General features: G+C 34.9%; 1 protein-coding gene across 1 annotated transcript; it reads left to right on the top strand.

Annotated features, from left to right (window-relative positions):
• Positions 1-7,152: 7,152 nt before the first annotated feature.
• Positions 7,153-10,681, top strand: LOC128016234 (uncharacterized). Its single transcript, XM_052600735.1, has 2 exons — positions 7,153-7,196; positions 7,831-10,681. Exon 2 carries the CDS (start codon positions 7,957-7,959, stop codon positions 10,078-10,080), a length of 2,124 nt encoding a protein of 707 aa, XP_052456695.1. The 5' UTR covers positions 7,153-7,196; positions 7,831-7,956; the 3' UTR covers positions 10,081-10,681.
• Positions 10,682-15,594: the final 4,913 nt, after the last annotated feature.

Genomic DNA, 15,594 nt, shown 5'->3' with positions numbered 1-15,594 from the left:
GTGGTCTCCCGCTGCCATCTAGTGGTTCTAAATTGCATTTACTCAAGTAACACTGTGTTTTTAAATATAACTGTTATAGTGTTGTTATTTTTTTTTGACCAATCTCTCTTAAATTTTGCATGCTTGTTTAGAATGAAATTATGCATTATTTTACACAGTTTTGATAATTTGTGGGCTTTCTGTTTGTATTAATAGGCCTTAGTGTACACTATGCAAATAACATATTATAAAATTACTGGTTTATAGTTGTCCAAATGCAACTGTTCAACATGTTTTTGATAATTATTGACCTTCAGAGTCTAGAGAATTGTACTTCAGTGGTTTTATTGATTTTCAGCTTATACCCTATCACTAGTTTGCCAAAGTAACTTTTTGAAATAATCTTGAATATTTAATTAACAGCTTTATTGACAACATTGGTCCCAGAGGCAAAGTTGTTCAGAATGAGGAGATCTATCATATGATATGAAGATCTAGTGTTTTTGAGTGAATATATGAGCATTTTCAAACAATTTGAGGCCATTTACCATATAAATCTTGTGTTTTGAGACCTTTTCTACTGTTATAGCGCCACCTATGGTGCGATCTCCATGAAACTTTGCATGCTTGTTAAGAGTTACCTGTTACATGTTCTCACCACGTTTCATAAAGTTTTGAGTTTTCGTTTAGGTTTTATAGGCTTTGGGGTATGTTTGGCCACACCCCTTTTCTTAATTACCCATTTAACGCTAACCAAAGTACAAAATTGAACATTTTTTTGATAATTATTGATCTAGACAGTCCACAGAATATTACTGCAGTGGTTTGGTTCCGATCGGACAAAAAACCTAGGACTAGTTCGCAAAAGTAGTTTTTTAACATATTTGTGAATAACAATTGAACGATTTGATTGACAGCAATGGTTCTTGAGGCAAAGTTGTGCATTATGAGGAGATCTATCAAATGATATGCATATTGTGTTGATATGTGAAACACCACGTGATTACAGAGCCATAAAACTCGTTAGCGCCAACTAGTGGCCGATTTCTTTCAAAATTCTTACAGACCTTAAGGTTCATGAGTCGAACGTACCCAGCGAGTGTCGTTCCGAACAACATCCGTTAACCCTTTCAAATAGGTGCTTAAAATTGTTTGGCCAATGGCAGCCATGTTTTTTGAGATATGCAAATGTCCTCATAGGTACTTGTGCCCCTTCAGACCAAGACACTGCATACCAATTTTCAAGTCGATCGAGCCAACGGTTGCCTAGTTATAGCCATTTATGTGTTTTTTAAATCTTATTGCGCCCCCAAGTGGCAGAGATGCGCAATTTTTTTTTATTTGACCAAAGATTGAGCTCATACATATGTGTACCAAGTTTGGTCAAGATATCTCATTCCGTTCAAGAGTTATAGTCAAAATAACATTTGGCTAACGTTAGCATAGACGCTTTTTGGGGTACTGTTTCGCGTAAGAATCGAAATTTCAACTTTTTTTTGATAATTATTTATATTGAGTGTCCAGGGAATATTTCTGCAGTGGTTTCGTTCCGATTGGTTGAAAATCCTAGGACTAGTTCGCAAAAGTAGGTTTTGGATATAGCTCGATTTTGCGAGAAAACGGTGCGTCGTAGAGCAAAAAAAGGCGCTGTGCACTTTTGTTTGGGCTAACCCAAGGATTGCAATGATGCCATGTTTTTGAGTCTACGGCTAACGGTTTACGACCTGCGGCCAAAAATGTCAAAAATTTTAGTTTTTTGCGCTGTAGCGCCCCCGTTAGGCCGATTGGGCCGGTTCTTTGTATCTGAGTAGCGAGCAAGACTACTACCATCTGACCAAGTTTCAGCTCTCTAGGCCTTACGGTTTGGGCTGCACGTTCAGTTTTAAGGCGGAAAAATAATAATAATAATAAAAATCTTAACAATTACAATAGGGTTTCAGCACTGCGTGCTTGAACCCCTAATAATAAAAATCCTAACAAATACAATAGGGTTTCAGCACTGCGTGCTTGAACCCCTAAAAATCCTAACAATTACAATAGGGTTTCAGCACTGCGTGCTTGAACCCCTAAATATCATGAGCACATTGTTAAGTGCTTTAGATCTTTAAAATTTGTTATTGTCGCTTTACTTTCAGCAGATAAAGAGACTCATTAGATGTAAAATGATACTGTGCGGATCTTCAATGTCAACAATGTCAAGATATGAGTCTTGGGTAAGCAAAATAAAGGAAACTATGGGCTATATAATCCATTATTGTATAAGTGAATTAAATTGTTCATTGTGTGTTATAAACAGTATTACTCTTAATGGTTATTACCACAAATAAGTAATTATTATTAATATTATTGCTATTACCCATGAGAAGATATAACAGTTATTATAAGGTTGTTTATACGTTTATTTGTTTATATAATGCATTATAAAGGCTGGTGTTATGCACTCTTAAACGTTACGACCACAAATAGGTAAGCATTATAATGTATTATTACTGTTGTTATGTTTTTTTATAGGATAATACAAAATGATAAGTACAGGCTTCATAGGAATTGTTACTCAAATCTAATGCATTAATACAATGAAAACACATGGGGAAGTGGTCTCATTACGCTCACATATAGAGCAAAACCCACTTCATGGAAAATCATGATTTCTGTTGTTGAAACTTTACTTTTTATTAGGCAAGGTAAATATGTTGTTCTTAAGTTATCTGGGATATAGCAGTCACTGGAGAAGTACTAAAACTTGAATCATATGCTAACTGATATGATTTATCTTTTTGATATTTTTTCTTTATTTATATAATTTAACATCTGAAAATAGTTGGTTATGTAAAAAAAAAAAAACCTTTTCCATATGTATACAGTTTATCAACAATTATTTAATAATTGTAAAAAAAATAATTGAATTAAAGTGTTTATTTTTTTATGCATTTTTTTAAATGTTAAGAATTTAAATGTAAAAGGCATAGAGGGCTTAAGAGCATGTGAGTATCAAATGTGTTTTAATTCCACTCCAGAGTTTTTAAATTTGCAATTAATTAAGTCTTTTATTATCATTTGATGACAAAAGATCACATGCTATTTAAAATGGGAGATAAATCTTGATTTAATACTCACCTAATTCTGAAAGCTATTAATATAACAATTCGAAAATACTTACAAATTTACTATAAACAACTAATTATATACATGGAATGAAACAAACTAAATTGTTTGACAAATAAATAATAAAGCAACTGATAAAAATTCCAAATTCTCTTTCACAGCAGAGCTAGTCTGTAGAAATACATGAGGAGTTACCTATTAAGACGGACACTGTGTGAGCTGGAAGTGCCTCCTTGCTGGTCTCTGCATTGGGTGCCTTTCTTCCATTTAGAGAGTGAGTGGCAAGAGTTTCTCGCCCAAAGGTTACAAGGAAAAGCTCGCTGGTAAATTTTTTAAAATCTTGGGTGTTGATCCTATCAAACTGGCTTCTCTTGATCCGCACCCCCTCCCCCAAATTGATGTAATCGACTACCTAGTGGGGAACAGCAGAGAACAAATTGTTTTCTTTTCCGAAAAAGTAAAAGAATTGAAAAAAAGTTGACCACCACAGTGATAGACTACAATCTAAAACAAAATGGCTCAGAAATGCCTTTTAGAATAAATTATAAAGCTACAGAAAAAAATCCAAATACTTTGCCCAGTACAGAGTTAAAAACAACATCAGCAACCACAAGTTGTGTTAAGTGAAAGAGGTAGATTTTAACACACCTTCTAGCCAGAATTGAAAATTCTGACAGAAAATGGAATACAATACAATAACTGTATAATTGGGACCTACTTACCTGCTTACTTCCTTGAGCAGAGCATGGTTCTTGAGTTTGAGAACAGATGTTTTGAGAAGATGAGGTCTGCAGAGTGCCAGGCTTGTGCTTTGAAATGCACATCTTTATTTCTCCTACTGTGCCTTTTAGCTCCTGCACAACAGCATGCATTTCTGGAAAAAAGCAGAATGACACAATCATGTTCACAATCCACAAAACCTTTACAGTGCCCTCCACATCTATTGGCACCATTTATCCTCTTGGTCTTTCATTCAAGATTCTAATCTAAAATCAAAATAAAATAATTGGGAAAAATATTAATATGAATTGATAAATACAGTCGTGGTCAGGATAAATGGGGAGTTGAAAAATTAGCCTATTTTCATCAGGCACAGCATTTTCCTAATGAAGCTGTCACTTTAATTGTCAGTTCGCAAAGACCCACCCCCCTTAGTTACTGTCGCTATGCCTGACAAGCTACACTGCTCTCATGACCTTCCATGTTCTTACGCAAGGAAAAATACATTGCGTAGCAGAGAAGAGACTGACAACGCACTCACTGACAGACAGGACAGACCAGGTTACTTTTCGGTTACTTTTGATATTTCTGCGTGTGAGATCATTGCAAGATCTCTTTTTGCGAGTGACTGCCTGTGTGTGAGTGTATGTGTGTGTGTGTGTGTGTGTGTGTGTGTCCTACAATAAAAGCAGCACATTAATTTAGAACAGTGATTCAACTGACTTGTAACCTGTGCATTCATTGTTTAATGCACACCTTCCAGCCAATCAGAATCGAGTATTCAAAAAGAATATGATATTATATATACTGAAGAAGATTGAGAACAATTGCTGCACTATAGCTAGATTTCATTACCTTTCCACTCCCTCAGCTCTCTCTCTGCTTTTATCCTGAAGCGACGCTCATATTTTAAATCTTCTTTAAGCTCTTTAATTTCATTTTTTAACTCTTTGATCTCTTCAGCCATGTCTGACCTCTTACATGGCTGAGGAGATGAAGGACTTGGTACACTTGAATCCTTCAGCACTCCCACGGCAGGTCTTGGTTCCTGAAGTACAATATCAGTTATTATGTATTCTAGCTGTAAAGTTATAGTTTACAAAAGATAAAATAAAGTAGTTTCCTGCTGACATTTATTTGAGTGCAGCTTTGTTTCACCGCAGCCATAATCTTCTGTTGAATGATGTTTTTGGTCTTTTTCTTTTTTTTGGTTACCGGTGCATTTTCCTGAAAATAGAAATCACACAATAAAAAAGTATCCCAGAAAAATGTAACTATTAAACATAAATGCTTGTCTACAGTGCATTTAGTACATGTATAAAATACACAGGACTAGGCCTACATGTGACTGGATTTCTTGATCTCATTTAAATACTATCTAAAATCAGGTTGACATTTGAGTTAGAATGTGAAATTCTTTTTATCCATTTACCAGGTCCAGAAATGAAGTCTCGCCAACATCTGTTGAGGACCTTTTTACTTTCTCTCTTCTACCCTTTCCTAATGTTTCCTCTGTTGCAAAGAGGGGTATACTGTCAAAGTCACAGCCATTTTCAATTTTTTTTCTCAAGTCAATTAAGGGCTGACGCTCTCCTAAAAAAAAAAAAAAAAGACATTCAGTGCAGTTTTGTTTATTCCATTATTATATTTTTTTTTTTCATAAGTTTTTATATTTTAATTATTGAGCTTCAATGATAGCTTAATACATTTGTCTATTCACAAAGGATTGTACGTAACTGGTTGGAGTGAGATTTTAATGATAGCCTACGATTAATCAGTCTCACTTTGAAATTAATATCTTTCCAACGCAATAAAATGGATCCCATAAATGGTCAGTTTACTTCTGGTAACTGTATAACTAAAACATGACAGTGAATGTATCATCTCCAAAAAAACAACATTGTTTTGTCTTTCAATCAGACTCGAGGTCTGTGTTGATCAGTCCTCGCGAGGCTGTGCTCGTGCTTTAATTGCGCACCTGCGCGTGCGCTACAAATCAGTACGTAAGCAGCGTTTCCCCCTATTTTCTCAACTGTGTTTGAATAAAAGATAAATAAAAGTATTTGTACAGCTCTCTAAATTAAATAACCAAAGATAAGAGGAAATTATAGCCTACTCACCACTAAACTGGATGACTCGACAAGGCCAACGCTGCAGCTCGCCTGACGAAGTTTTCTTCCAGTAAACATATGCTTCCTCATCTTTGTTCCACTTGTGAATGGCCTCGGGGTGTAGTTTTGACATATTTTTGTGTTTTATTTGTGAAAGTTCACATATATGAACGGTGTTGTCTGTGAAAAAATCTACCAAAACGTATTTTATGTCCATCCTGAGCGAACGTAGGACGCTGACTGACAGTTTGCTCATCAAGTATCAGTTGCTCTCGAGACTCGTTGTCAGGGCAACGAACGCGCGAAGAAGATCTAGTCACGCGCGTGCTAATTATCTATGAGGGTGAAATGTCCGACAGGCGAAAAAAATACAAATCTTTTTTAGAAGATGACTATATTCACAAGAAAAAAAATCCCAGAAGAAACAAGTATAAAATATTTCTGGAAGATGAAGAAGAACCCCACAGAAGCACAAGTGTGCGGAGAAATAGGGAAGGTGATGTTGCAAGCCTGTCACCTCAGGTAAAATAAATCAAGTCAAAGTTCAATTAAATAAATACATCTTAGCCAATATAACCCATAATTCAGTTCCCTTAATATTATTTAACAGTATTTTTAATTATTATTCATTATAATAATACACATTTTGCAATACATGGAGACATTACACAACTGGCTTAAAGGTAATTTAGTTTTTTACTTTAGACACACACAGAGAACCGAGTTGATGCTGAGTCTGAGGAAGACACACAACTGCTCTGCAGAGAAGAGGCAGCTAGGCAACTCACTGAGGTATTACAAAATATTTAGTTTGCTCTTGATTTTATATATATATTTTATTTTAATCATATTTATTTATTTCATTTTGATTGTATGCCAACCATGCAGTCAATCAATTGGTAGCACTTTACAATAAGGTTTTATTAGTTAACATGAACTAAGAATGGGCAATAGACTTCTACAGCATGTATTAATCTTAGTTAATTTCAACATTTACTAATACATTATTAAAATAAAATGTTGTATTTATTACCATTAGTTAATACACTGAGCAAACAATTAACCGCTATATTTGTATTAAAAAATAAACAAATGTATTGCTCATGGTTAGTTAACAAAGATCTTACTGTAAAGTGTTACCAATCCTTTAACAGTTTACCATTTTATTTAATATTTTTTGTAAGCCTAATGGTCATTTACATTTTTCTTCAGCCAGATGACATATCAAGTGGTGATATAGAAGACGAAGAGCAAAACACACATTGGTTGAGCAATGAAGAGGTAGGGTATAGTCTAATAAAGGACATGTTTGCTTGTTATGCAAATGTGCTATAAAGTACATTTAGCCAACTGGTCAAGCACATCCATGGACAGTGTCTAAATGAAACAATTATTTTTTAAGCCTTCCTTTTTATGATGAAGTTATCCTTTATTAATATGTATTTACAATCATACAGATTGAATAAAAAGTTGAAAATAAATTCTGTTACCGAATAATCCCATGGAGGATAACATTTAATTTCAGAAAACCGATTGTGCCAACCATTCAAATTTAACAACTAATATTTATATTATATTATTAATTTAAGTGTATTTAACTTGAGTATTAAAGCAATGAATTAATCATAAAACACTTCAGTTCAACTCTCCTGATCGATTGAGTTCACACATTAAAATTTTTCTACTTAGTGCAATGAACTAAATATTTAAGTGATAATAACTTGTTTCAATTAGTATATTTGACTATTTTACACTTCATCGCTGTATTTAAATTCACAGTACATTTGATTTTACAGTAAAGCACTGGCAGCACTGTTTTCTGAAAGTTATGCATGAGTAATTTGGACAACTGGAATGTAAAATGACTTTAAATGACCATACATACATTTATTTCCTTCTCATTTTTAATCTCTAGCTAAGCAGTTCCAATCTTGAGGATGGAAATATCAGAACCACCACTTGTGTCATTGATGGAGACCAGCCTTTGTATCCTGGAGCCAAACTTTCAAAAGGGGAAAGTCTAACTGCACTTCTGGGCTACATGCTACGCCACCATGTGACCAAAGCAGGAAGTCAAGATTTACTGCATCTGCTGCAGATGCTTCTCCCTGAAAATAGTTTACCCTCCACCAACTACCTGTTCAAGCGTGCTTTTGACACAGCCAGCTGGCAGTTACATCACTATTGTCTGAATCCTGACTGTGGGGCTTACATTGGCATATTAGATGTCGAAAGTGTACTATGTCCAATGTGTGATACAGAATGCAAAGTATCAGAACATCTGAGTAAAGGCTATTATTTTATGTACACCCCCTTGAGAGATGAAATTAAAAATCTTTTTGAAAATCACAAACTAAATGAAAAACTATCACAGACAAACAACTCTGATTGCATCCAAGATATCAGTGATGGTACACTGTATAAGAGAATTCCAATGCTGACAGAGCAGGGAAATATATCTTTGACATGGAATACAGATGGTGTCCCAGTGTTTAACTCTTCAAGCTATTCAATGTGGCCAATTCAGTGTACCATAAATGAAGTCCCTCCTTCCGAACGAAAAAACTTTGTGTTGGTGCCTGCACTCTGGTTTGGGCAAACCAAGCCAAAAATGGAAAGCTTTCTTAAACCATTCATTGAAGAGTGCAGATCTTTAGAATCTGAGGGTGTTGTGTGGCACAACACTTTGACAAAAACTTACGAATGTTCAAAAGTTGCTGCAATTCTATGCAGTGTTGACTCTGTTGCAAGGGCTCCAGTGCAGAATATCAACCAGTTTAATGGGGCACATGGCTGTAATTTTTGCACTCATTCTGGAGAGAGAGTGGAAAAGGGTGATGGGTTTACCAGGGTCTACCCACTCTCAGTACCCATTCCAAGTCTGAGAACACATGAAGGCATGATCCATGATGCAGAACTGGCCTCTGTAAATAACCCAGTCAATGGTGTTAAAGGACCAAGTCTTTTGACCACATTACAGTGTTTTGACATGGCAGAAAGTTTTGTTCCAGACTATTTACATAGTGTACTTCTTGGAGTAGTGCGGCAAATAACAGGCTTGTGGTTTGACAACAAAGTGCCAGAAGTAAACGTCAAAAATCCATGTGTCTTGAAAGAGATAGACAAACGTTTGAAATCAGTCAGGCCACCTAGCGAGATAACCCGTCTGCCACGATCTGTAAAAGAACGGCAAAAATGGAAAGGAAGTGAGTGGAGAACATTTCTTTTAATCTCTCCATTTATACTGATGGGTTTAATCCCGACACAGTATTTCCACCACTGGATGCTACTAGCCTTTGCAGTTTATCTGCTAACTAGTTCACATATTTCACATGTGAACATCGACAAGGCTCATATGGCTCTTTGTGAGTTTGTACTTCTAACCGAGTCTCTGTATGGAAAGCAAGAAGTGTCTTACAACATTCATCTCCTCACCCACTTAGCTGAGAGTGTCAGAAGACATGGACCTTTGTCCTTGACGTCAACATTCGTCTTTGAAGGACATAATGGTAGACTGCTCAAACTTTTCAATGGAACACAACATTTACCATTGCAAATAGCTCAAAATCTAGCAAGACTAAAGGAGCTAAAAAGATTAACTAGAATTTACATTGCAGAAGACTCCCTGGCACATGAATACGTTTCATCAGCACTTCGGGGTTATTCCTTGTGCAAAAACGTTGCACAGGTCAGTAGCTGCAATTTTTTTGGTCATGGTCAGGTGAAGGAGCTACCAATGTCTCAGCACATCCTACTACAGGATTCTGGAATTCATACAGAACAAAATCAAGCCACCTACTTTCAGAGGTTTGTTTGTGATGGGACACTCTACTCCACTGATCAGTATGACTCAAAATACTCCAGATGTAATTCCTTGGTAACCATTGGCCAACAGGTTGCAAAAATTGAACACATCATTGTTGTTCAAACACAGGCCACCCCCAGACAACCAGTTTTACTGGTAAGGTTAACAAATCAAATTCAAGCCTTTCACAAAAAGCGAACAGAGTATGTTTGCATGGATTCTCACATACTTAATGTCACATTCTGTGCAGGCTACAAGGCAGTACTTCCATCTGAAGTAACAAACAAATGTATAGAAATTGTAAAAAGACCAGATGGGCTTGTCATTTTGCCCCTACCAAACACATATGAAAGAGATTAAAAAATAAGCAGAATTTGATTTACTGTAGTATCTCAGTGTACTATGTGAGGAGGAGAAAATTAATGCTTTGAGAAAAGAATGTTTATGGATTAATCATTAGTACAAATTTAGTAAAATTGCAATTGTGTATGCTTACCCATCTATTCATTAGAATAACTCAATATAAATATATTTCTTGTATTAACTGCATATTTCAATCTCAGAATGTGACAAATGATATGTATATATGTATAAAAAGTACAAAATGCAATACAAATAAACATTAATTGAAAATCACATGTGTACTTGCTTATTTAAAATAATTACTAACGAGATTAACAAATAATCAGATTCAGATTTATTGTGACAGTATCTCAATGCAAAATGTGACGAGGAGAAAATGAATACTTTGGGTAAATAATTTATATTATTGCATCCTTAGTACAAATATAATAAAAAAAAATATTCTGTATATTTACCCATGAATTTTGAGAACTCCATATAAATTTACACAAACCATTTGCATCTTTTATGCATTGGCTATATCTTAATTGTTGTGTTTTATTGATTTTATATGAAGAATTGAATTGTCAGCAAGTGTCCACAAAGTCACCAAGTCTCATGCCATTTAGATTAAGACAACTTTTATTATTATTATTATTATTATTATTATTATTATTATTATTATTTAAGATAGCTTAAGGGTTAATGTTACAGTGGTCCATAGCTTTTACTTTCTGTACAGTAGTAGCCTACTGTTACCACAGTTGCAGTAATGTAGTATGAGTGTAGGTTTATACCTGCATTTCAGTACTTCATTATATTGGAAAACTACAGTTGTACTTCATTTGACTGCAGATGTACTAACATTTACTGTAGTTTTACTGCTGTCGTACTTCAATGTACTGCAGCTGTACTGCCATTATACTGCAAATCTACGGCTGTGCTTAATTATACTGCAGTTAAACTGCTTTGTACTGCAGTTTTACTGCAGTTGTACTTCAATATACTGCAGTTGTTTTTTGTAAGGGCAGACTTCCATTGTCTGAGAGAAATTGCGCCCCTACAGGTTCAATTCCCGGACTTTTACTTTCACTTTTAAATCGGTTAAAAATACAAACAAATACTTAGATTTAATTCACACTGACAAGCTAAACCAACATATCTGATTATTACCGGTTCAGGGCTCATGGATAAATTATTTCTGGCCAGAGATACGTGAGAAATAGGAGAGATTAATCACCGCTGTGATCACGAGCGTCTGGAGTAAAGAGCTCAGAGAAAACGAATTTATTCCTGTTTTAAAGCTTTTAAAAATAAAGTATTGCAGCGATATCACACAATCAACCAATTAGAACACACCAAGAGCTAAATTAAGATGTTTTTGAACTGTTTGTGTGAAAATGAAATATTTGTGGCTGCCTATCTGAAATCACCGCCTCCGATCAGCGCGTACAGTGTCCAGCTCAAAACAAACGAATTTATTCTTGTTTAAGAGCTTTTTTAAATAAAATATTACCACAAATGCACACAATAAACCCATTGTAACACAACAAGAGCTAAATGCAGGTGTTTGTGACCCGTTTAAGTGTGCAAGACTATTTGAAAGCGCGACTGGCAGAATAACATATCTCTCGAGCTGCAGGATTCTGGCTTTCGTCGTACGAACGAACACATAACGGACAAGATTATTTCAAAATACATAATAGCTTGGCGAATATAAACGAAAACAGCCACGTGAACATAAACTGGATCTACTGGATTTGAATATTAAAGTGACCACATTTACCACTTGTTTCTGTCTTCAATTTTAATCTATATAAAAAAGGAAACTCATTCGACTTGGCTGCTTTTTTAATGTGTGCGTATTTATTTATTCATCTTTTTATACATTTTGTATAATTTCATAGTTTGTGTATTACAATTATAAAAACAAAAATAAAATTAGCCACTCACATAGAAATAGCTTAGGCCTTAACCTTTTTCTGACAGATTTAGGGATTTTTAAAAATCCTAAAAAAACCTTATTTGTGCTGCAAATAATAATTTCAAACTCATTTGATACTGACCTATGACATCCTGTGACATTATATTTATTTTAATTTACATAATCTCATGGATGTAACAGTAAATCTGTTCAGCTCACAGATCAATACTAAGCTGTAATGCAAGCAGAACTTTCACAAATGCTTATGAGTCATTTAAGGATTTGATAACACTGTAAAATAATGTCTAATTTGTTAACATTAGCAAATTCATTGATAACACTTTATAATAACTGCACTCATTATTAAATAGTCAGTTCATGCTTTATAAAGCCTTGTCCCAATATCAATAGTCAGTAGTAAGCAGTTTATAAATACAGCTATAAATAGCTTGTCCTTGGTTTATAAGCATATTTATTAAAAATGAGAGTAAGTTATCTTCCTATGAAAAATAAAAGATAAAAATAAACAAACAACAACACAGATTGATACAGAACTCAGAAATTTTATTGTGGATTTATGATAAAGCCTGCAAATGAATTCATACTCCTACTCATACTACTCCATACTCCTTTTTCAACATTATGCCTATATACTGAGATATTAAATTGTGAATGGGTTTAGGATAGCTTAAATGGTGTTGCCATAGAGATTTATTAAAGTAACATAAAAAAATACAATAGTTATTTTACTATATCTTTACAATTTTTCATTCTAAATCTTCATAATTTTTTATATAAGTAGAAGTCCTCATTTGAAGGAAGCACAGTAAGTTTCATAGCTTTATCACTTTCAAGAGCCAGCATAAAATTTAAACTATCATAACTTATAAATCAAGCTTGCAATTCTTAGTACCTATAATGGCCACCAGAGGGAGCTATAGGATTACTTTTAAATAATTATTGTAGAAACGAGTATGATTTAAATCATTTATAGAAATCTTTCAAAAAAAAATGAATTGTATATATTTTACTGATAAAATGACCCTCACTTAATTAGGATAACAAGCTGAAGTATTTTGAACTGTATATTAAGAATAATTCTTTATAGGCTTTATGGACAGATAACGTTTTGAGTGACTCTTGAAGGTTCAGCACCACATCCTCTTTTACCACTGTTTAAAGAATTAATCTTACAGAATAGTTGTGAATGATTTTTGGATAGCTTGAATGGTTTTGCCGTGATGATTTTTTGAAATAATAGTAAAAAAGGAACCAGTAAATGTATTTTTATTTTTTTAAAGTGCAGCTTCTAAACACTTAAAAAAAAAAAAAATGTACACATAGAAGACCAGTCATTCTGAGGCATATTTCCTCAGAATGACTGGTCTCATGACCATAGTTTCATGACTATACAACACTATATGGATGATAGAAAATTAAAAAAAAACTATCATACATCTGATGTCACTCAGTCCCACTGTCACTGTGGGTAATGTGTGTGTGTGTGTGTGTTAAGTGAATTAGGTGTGAAACTATCAGGGTGCATTTAGTCTCCAGCGCCAACATTTTACAGAACTGCCACTTTCCTGGAGTCTCCAGAATTACTCGGTGTCAGGCTCTGAGAGACTTAAGATTCCAAAAAATGATTTAATTAGAATACCATGAAGTATTGTGAAATACTATATATTAAGTCTTTATATATAGGCTTTATGCACAGATTAGAGTGACTCGTGAAGGACCAGCACCACCTCCTCTTGTTCGATGGATTGAGGAATATATCTTCCAGAATCCAGGATTAAGATTTAGGAGCTCATTTTTATTCCACCTCCTTTCCTGAAAAGTCTGTCTTGCAGAATTGACTAAAAATTAATCTTCACATTAATTACTAATTATTTTGCAATTCTTTTTGTCAGTTCTTCTTGACCTGCTTTTTTCTTCTTCTTTTCTGACCTCATGACCCAGTCAGTATTTTTTGTACAATGGTCAAGTCTTAACTTATCCATTTCTGTATTGCATTTGTGTTTGATATTTCTCATGGGTATTTCATAATTTTCGACCTTACAGTTTGAGTTAAAAGTCTATTTTAGCGCATTTCATCTGTAAAAGAAAACATGCCTAATAATTCTGCACACATGAATATAAGGAGTTTTTCTCTTCCAGCTTTCCTGGACTATTGTATAGCACTCATAAATGATTAAATAAAAAATAATGGTAGTTATTAAGATTTATATGGTTAGGAATTGGTAAAATGTGCTTGGAAAAAAATCACAATAAAACAATGTTTTAATGTTTAAGTTTGGAATATTAACTGACGTGAATGAATGCTATATAAATATTGTTCATGTTAACATAATGTTTATGAATGGAATCTTATTGTAAAGTGTTACTAAAGTTATACATATATATTGTTCTGTGAATGTGATTTTAAAGTCTAGATGATTCGGATTAACCCTTTAACTGCCATATCCTTTAAAACCTCACTGCCAGAGGGATATTGTGAATGCATGTGCCCGCTGGGCACAGTTTACCTGATGCCACCGGGGTGGCGATGGCACTGGTGGCTTGAGCCCGCCATCGCTGCTTGCAGCTATATTTATTATTCTTCTTCTTCTTCTTCTTCTCCCGAATGAATCGCATTTTTGAGGGCTTTAACATGCTCAAAAAGTCATGAAACTTTGCACACGCGTCAAACCTGGTGAAAATTTTCGTCTGATATAGGATTCAGAAGAGGGTGTGGCAAAATGGCTCGACAGCGCCACCTATACCAAGAAAATCAACAGCCTTCCAGCTATGTTTCACCTACATGCACGAAAATTGGCACACATATGTAACACACCAATACCTACAAAAAAGACTCTTGGAGCGAAATTCTAAACCCAACAGGAAGTCGGTTATTTTTAATATTATGAGCATATTTTGTGTAATTTTGGTCATTTCCATGTGTTGTATTTTAACGAACTCCTCCTAGAGAGTTCTTCAAATCAACACCAAATTTGGTATGCCTAATCTAAAGGCCTTTGCGATGTTAAATTGCGAAGATCTTGAGTGTTCGTTGAAGGGCGTGTCCGTGGCGGCCTGGCGAATTTCGATGATTCGCCATGAAAAATGAAGTTGCTATAACTCACACATACAATGTCCAATCTGCCCCAAACTTCACATGTTTGATGAGACTCCGAACCTGAACAGATTGACATGCCCATATTCAGTTATAGTCATAGCGCCACCTATTGGCAACAGGAAGTGACATATTTTACGCTGCAACGAACTACTCCTAGAAATGTTATGACATCAATGTCTTTTTTGTGGTCAGTCTAATCTAAAGGCCTGTGCGATGTTCAGTTGTGAAGATCTTGAGTTTTCGTTAAAAGGCTTGCTCATGGCGCCGCGACGAAGTTCGATGTCTCGCCATGGGAATAAAAGATGTTATAACTCAGGCATAAAATGTCCGATCTTCCCCAAACTTCACACGTGTGATAAGAGTCCTGGCCTGAACAGATCTGCAGGCCAATATTCCACCGGGTGTGGCAGAATGGCTCTATAGCGCCACCTATACACTTTCAACGGAGTGCGCCTCGAGCTATGTTTCACGTACATGTACAAAAATTGGT

Source organism: Carassius gibelio, chromosome A6, assembly GCF_023724105.1.
Source record: "Carassius gibelio isolate Cgi1373 ecotype wild population from Czech Republic chromosome A6, carGib1.2-hapl.c, whole genome shotgun sequence".
Taxonomy (NCBI): Eukaryota; Metazoa; Chordata; class Actinopteri; order Cypriniformes; family Cyprinidae; genus Carassius; species Carassius gibelio.
The sequence above is the reverse complement of the archived record's forward strand: the minus strand, read 5'-3'. Positions and strand labels throughout refer to the sequence as shown.

Excerpts from the sequence above, each read along its gene's own strand:
- LOC128016234 (XM_052600735.1), top strand. The coding sequence starts at position 7,957 with ATGCTACGCCACCATGTGACCAAAGCAGGAAGTCAAGATTTACTGCAT.